Source organism: Brugia malayi (assembly GCF_000002995.4).
Source record: "Brugia malayi strain FR3 genome assembly, contig: Bm_v4_Chr2_contig_001, whole genome shotgun sequence".
NCBI classification, from domain to species: Eukaryota; Metazoa; Nematoda; class Chromadorea; order Rhabditida; family Onchocercidae; genus Brugia; species Brugia malayi.
This window is the reverse complement of record NW_025062476.1, coordinates 1669297-1675792: the sequence shown is the minus strand read 5'-3', so window position 1 is coordinate 1675792 and position 6496 is coordinate 1669297. Positions and strand designations below refer to the sequence as shown.

General features: G+C 33.4%; 1 protein-coding gene across 1 annotated transcript; it reads left to right on the top strand.

Annotated features, from left to right (window-relative positions):
- Nucleotides 1-286: 286 nt before the first annotated feature.
- On the top strand, nt 287-6284 carry Bma-hrpu-2 (Uncharacterized protein; the record flags this gene model as incomplete). Its single annotated transcript, XM_043078102.1, has 12 exons — nt 287-479; nt 1063-1269; nt 1557-1722; nt 1836-1945; nt 2364-2550; nt 2786-2913; nt 3302-3710; nt 3933-4046; nt 4284-4444; nt 4717-4789; nt 5311-5481; nt 6230-6284. 12 exons carry the CDS (start codon nt 287-289, stop codon nt 6282-6284), a joined length of 1974 nt encoding a protein of 657 aa, XP_042934036.1.
- Nucleotides 6285-6496: the final 212 nt, after the last annotated feature.

Sequence of the window (6496 nt, the reverse complement as noted above, 5' to 3'; positions counted from 1 at the left end):
TGTCGAACATGTCTCTGACGTTACAGTCACATGTTGGAGACATCGTGATTCCTCGCGTGTACTCTGTTTCTTCCGGGTTACCACTCCACCGTAACCTAATCAATCACTTCAGGAGCTTGGTGTGAAGTGTTTGGTTTCATTCTATTCACGAGTGTATCGAGATCGTGTTATCTCGCAAAAAAATCAGCTTGACCCGCCAACAACGGTTGATGCAATCACTGAACCTCCGAAAGAGTTGAGCGGTGAAGCAGAATTCGAAGCAGTAGCAGCTCCGACAAATTTTGAAATGGCTGATGAATGTAACAGTAATCCGACTGATACTGTTGCTGTTGATGCCGATATTGGAGCTCAGAGTATTGTAAGTACTGATGTACCGATTATTCCAGTAGCTCCTATGGCATCAGAGCAAGATAATGTCGCTGTTGCATGTGGTGACGGCGATGCATCGAGACCGATAGTCGGCAAAGACGGAAAAAACGGTTGGCCTCTTACTTTGCTTGCTGAAGTTAAGAAGCCACTGAGCATTACCGTTCCTAATACGGACTGGATATGTCTTTGTCATTTCTGATCATTCTGTAATTATCACTGCATGTTTTGCAAAGCTGCTAAGGTGAGGGAGTATGTTTATAGAGATTCATGTGTATACACTTGCACTTGCATTGAAGGATATATTCTTAGCCATTGCGAAAGATAATCACAAATGTTTGAATCACTTTTCTGTTTTATAAATTCTGGGAGCAAACATCTGAAGGAAGTGAACTATCAAACTTTTTTCTCTTTTTCAAAAAATGAATCCCAAAAGACTGGCACATTAATTAGTAAAAGTGAATGTTTTCGATTTAAAGTATTGAAGGAAATTGACTTACTTTTAAGTTTTAAAACTTGGGATTATGTTTTCTAGCTGGATAAAAGAATTGTTTTTGTTTCTGTTCATTCTGCAATAATCCTTAAACTTTTGATAAATAAAATTTTAATTTCACCCGAAAATGTTTGAATTTCACAAATAAAAAAGGTGAAATAATTTGTTTGGCAAATGTCGTTGACACTTTTCATATTTTTCAGAAAATAAAGAAAGAACAGCTGCAAATGTCACTGATGAAACGGACGTTGAAATTGTTCTTGCCGTAGTGGAAAGTTTAAAAAATATAACAGTGAGAAGTTTGGGTGAAGAAACGGGTCCTGACAAATTAACCAACAAAATGATTATGGCGGAATATTATAAAACACTTCCGGTTGATTGGGATGGTGCTCCAGAATTTCAGTGGAGGCGTAAGTTTCACACTACTTGTAACATAAACGTCATTCCTTTGTCTGATCATTTGCGACTCAGTATTGTAACTAATGGAGCTTTTCGAAGAATTTCATTGTTTTACTTCGTCCATTAGTTGGTGAATTTTTTTTTAAAGTTTGTTAGCATAAAGTAATATTAACCTGATTTCTTCACTGTAGATTTATTGTTATACTGGTCAAAGGATGTGATATCTAGAAATCATCTAGAAATTCCCGATCCTTACACCCAGTTTACTTCAATTTTTCATTGGATAAAACTTTTGCAGTGTGCAAGGATGAATCAGATAGACGTGTGGTAATTTTTGAAAATGTTTTACCAGCAGATATGCACAATCCTTGGTTTTACACTGCACTTCTTCGCTGTAAACGAGTTATTATGGAATTCCCGCTCTCAGCTGGGAAAATTGATGCAGATTTTAACCATTTATATGGGTAGGTGTTGTTTCTGAGAATTTCACTGCATAATGATTGATTTTAAAAATAAATCTCTTTCAGAAATGCAACAGTATTCTAGTTTTGTTAATATCCTGTGATGTTTATTCCAGACGAATTGAAGGATATTTCCAAAGTGATCATCCTATTGCATACTGTGCTGTAAACAACCTCATTCATATACGAACTGGTGCACATCGGGTGAAAATCTATTTGCCGCAAAGTAAGATTCTATTTTTTTGTTTTCTGAAGCAGAAAAAATTTTATTGCAAACTTCTGTTTTATGTTTATTTATGTTTTTTTTTTTTTTCTTTTATTCATGTTTACATCAATGTGGGTCCTGCCTCCCGTCCTTCCCGTTCCCCCTCCTCAATAGTTTTATTTCACTAATTTTCACATTTGTGCCTTTTATTCTCGATGTTAATATTGCAAGTAAACGGTTAAATCTCTCCAGTGTCTACTGTCTAGAGTTCCGGTAATGGTGCTTCTTTTCCTTCAGTAGAATTGAGATGTTTTTTTTTGCTTGTCTAACTTTATGTAAACTTTATGTGAGCTTCACTAAATTTTGTTTGCCCAGCACCATTTCATTTTCATTTTCTCCTTTATAAAGTTTTCTTTCCTACAGAATGTTACAAATTTAGCAAAATGGGTACGAAAATACAAGGAAATACTGGAAAGTCGTTTGGGTCGAATGCGAGAACCGATGGAAAGTATGCGTTATTTGATCGTGAAACCTGTAAATAGCGAAGTAACGGAAAAGCAAATTCGTGAAACTTGTTTTAAAAATTATCCAATCGAGAGTGTACGTTTTGAAAGAGATATGTTAGGGTAAGTGTAAAAATTCATACAGTTTTGAATTTCAGCTTTTTTTTTTTTTTTTTTTTCAAATTAATGCAGTTTACCTTTAAGGCGGACAAAGTAAGGTAACACTTTGTTGTTTTTACAAAAATTTTAATCAGCTAAGTTGGCAATCTATTTTTATCTTACTTAGCAATCTAAGATACAACCGAAACCCACAAAATTATATTTAGAAGTTTCAATTCTTCGAACATAAAATTTGTAGGCAGCGTATGGCAATTTTATTGTTCCCAACTGCTCGGGAAGCTGTAGCGGCTCATTCTAATAATGATTTTATTCATGTCGGTGCACGAAATGTGCCGAGTAATTATATCAAAGTATATTTCCCGAATGGTAAGTTATTCATGATGCGGCATGGCTGGTTTTATGTAAATATAACGTTTTGATTAGGCTTGACAGTTATATTTATCTTTATTGATTACCCCATCGTTACAAAGGTAACATATTGATATAATAATAGACTTCTGCTTCAATTTGTAGAACTAGAAGTTATTTCTCAAATCATTTATTGCTATCAATTTTATATAACTTCACAACTTAACATTACTTCATTTCCTGGTATCTTGGAAATGTTTAGTCTCCTTTATGCACTAGAATGAGGTGTTTGTAACTGAAATGATCTACTATAATCTTCTTATAATCTCTGTCTTAAATTTTACTTTTCTTAAAAGCTAAGGAGAATTTTTCCCAATTTAAAAAAAAAAAAAAAAAAAGATTTCAGTGGATTTCCATGGTTGGGATCGTCTTATTGTACCAACACCAGAAACCGATATGTATTGTTTATTAACCTATAAAGAATTCATCTCATACACACAATCCAAAAAGATTGAGCAAGAACATGAAAAATTATCGAAAGCATCAGCAATAATGGAAGCAAAGCATATCCGAAATGAAAAAACGGTGCAGGATCGAAAGCGTACATTAGAAACGGATATTATCGAAAGTGGTGGTAGTACTAATACTGAATGCAGTGTTGCACATGGTTGCGAGAGCATTAAGCCGGCTGAGAAAAATGTTGGACTGAGAAATCTGCAGTCGAAACCAACGTTTCCAAAAAAAAATCAATCTTGCGGTGATGCGAAAAGAATAACAGAGGATGATGGTAGTGGGCCGTCTCGAAAACGGCGGAGGTTAATTGTTAAGATATTAAGAAATTTACGTAATGCAAATGCGTAATTTACTTATCAGACAAAAAAGAATTGGAGATTATTGTATACTGTTAATAGAGGAAATCTTTGTCGGATTTAAGAGAAATTTTGATGTTTTCAGAATTTTGCATATTTTCAATCCTTGTTAACCACAAGCAGTTGTTTCTTCACTAGTTTTTTGAGGAAAGTTCTTTTCTTTTATAGAGCAGGTAGGTATAGAAGACGACGATACAGTCGATCTGATTCATTTCGATCAATTCCATCGTATTCAATGCCACCAGTTCCACCGCGGTACGGAGGAGGCTACAGAGTAGAACCGTACGGCTTTTTATTTAACGAAAAAAAAAAAAAAAACTGCTTTGTATTTTACGTGTCATGCTTCTCTTAATTTTTATGAGAAGTATAAGTACATGTCTTCTTACGGATTCATTCGATCACTTACCTTGGGGAAAGGGGAAGTAAAGTGCCTTTGTATATCAAAGGTTGCTGTCATCTCTGCTTTTTGACATTGTTGTTTGCTAAGCAGGCAAACTTAAGAGTCAGTGTCATTTTCAGTTGGAGACGTCCACCACAGCCAGCTCCATATCCATACGGCCCTGGTTTTGATTCGTATGGTTACGCAGATGCCAGGCGAAGGAAACCACCGGGCAAATTGCCCGTGATGGACGTTGCCGTACCGGATGTGGCTCCACCTTTGTCACGTCCCACTGTTCCATGTAATGCTGTTTTTTTGTGTTTTTTCTTTTTTAAGTAGAAGTTATTTTGACTTATTAGCAAAAAATTTTAATCAAAAATCAGAGTGATTCGGAGGTTCAAAGTTCAACTTGGGTCCGTGCAATACAGTATCCGTTTATGATCAGACGCTTCATCATTTCTTAATAGGTAATAATCACTTACAAATTATCCATATTTAATAATACGGAAAGATGAAATACATAAGTTATTATATGTATATTTTTCTTTATTATAGTTTATTCATCACTTTTAGTGAGTGGTGCTATGGAACGGAGAAAAGAAATGGATTTGCAAGAGCATATTTTACGTCAACAAAAAGTTATTGAGTAAGTTTTTCAGATTTTCATTTTTGATTATTAATTTCATGTTTACATTTGCTTCATCTTTTATTCAAACAGTGCGATACTTATATTCATTCTCTGTTCTTTATTAGGTAGATTTCATAATTTTATGATTTTAGGCACTCCTTAGAATTCCAATTCTAATCTGCAAATGTTTTGTTCTTCATCATTTTTTTAAAAGCACTTACAAATCTTATTCCTTTTTTCTCGCGTAGTTCTTCCGATTTTATTTTGTAATTTATCTTGTCCTGACTTTCAGTCATCTTTAAAAAATTTCACTCAAGACTTTAAAAATTTAAATGTTTCCGAAAAGAAATTTGGTTCAAAAAAAAAATTACTTTCACTTTGGGTTTTTGCTATCAAGTTCGGAATTAATCATAAGTTATTCAAAATTTGCGAAGGACATTATTAATAGCAGTTTAGTAGTAAGTAAAAATACTGCAAGAATAGCTAAATTTTTAGTGATTGATTGAAAAAATATTTTTTAAGTTTTTAATTACTTGTAGCGATCTTGCGAAAAAGTTATCTTCACAAAACACTGCACCAGATTACATGAGAAGACCAGAAATGAATGATCCGTATGCAATTGTGCAAACACCATCAACATCATCATTATCAGCAGCAGCAGCAGCAGGAAGTGCCACAAATAAGATGCCAGCCTGGGTGACACCGTCGATGTAAGTCCCGAAATCATCCCTTCGCTGAAAGCAGAACTTTGATACGGTAAACCGTTTCGTTTGCACTGCCTATCAGATGTTTTTAATTGATTTTTGGGACTTTGGCACTCAATGTTCATATTCTTTTCCGAAAGAAATAAACAGTGTGAGGCAAAAAAAGAAAGAAATTAAATAAAAAAATAGGGAGAAAAAAAAAAAGAATTATCACTATTTATATTGGATGGCTTTTCAGGATTAAGACGTGAGAATCAGTTTCAATAATATATACTCTGTAATTATTATCGTTTGGAAAGATAATGATGATTTCTGACTTCTGCTTTAAGTTTTTGGATTTGGACATAAGATTTTAATAGTTTTATCAGTCGCATAAGCAAAAAAATAGTTTTATCAGTCACAAAAAAAATTACTACATAGTAATTGATATTAACAATCATTTTCTTTTATAATTCTTTGATTACTTGACAAACATCTTATTCTAATTGGATTTTAATTTGATTTTAAAGTAAGTAAATTCTAGGAAAAGAATTCCGAAATTTAGACTGATGATGTCTGGTAGGCTGTGCAGTTGTTTAATAGAAAACTGAAGTAGATTGAAGGAAATAGGAATAAAATGGACGAGAAAAAAATGTTAGGTTGATGAAAATCAAAAAAGAGTAAGAAATGACGGAAATGTTTTATGGCTGATATATGCAAATAAGTTTTCTGTTCCCAAAACTTTATTGATGAAATCGAGTTTTTCAACCTTTAGATATACTCAACCACAAGGTGGCAACTCTGCTGAAACATATGAAGCATGGCGATAAAATTTGAATAATGTTTTTTTTTTTTTTTTTTTAGATCTTTCGTATCTCCGATCCTTGTTTTCTTGTATTTCTTTTAAATTTTATAATTGGATTTAGAATAGTTTTCTTTTTTGCTGTTATTGTTTCAGTTTTTTTGATTTTTGCTACGATCTCATTTTAATTGATACATTTCTCAAGTGACGTTTTTTTTATGTCAATTCTAAAAATTTTGT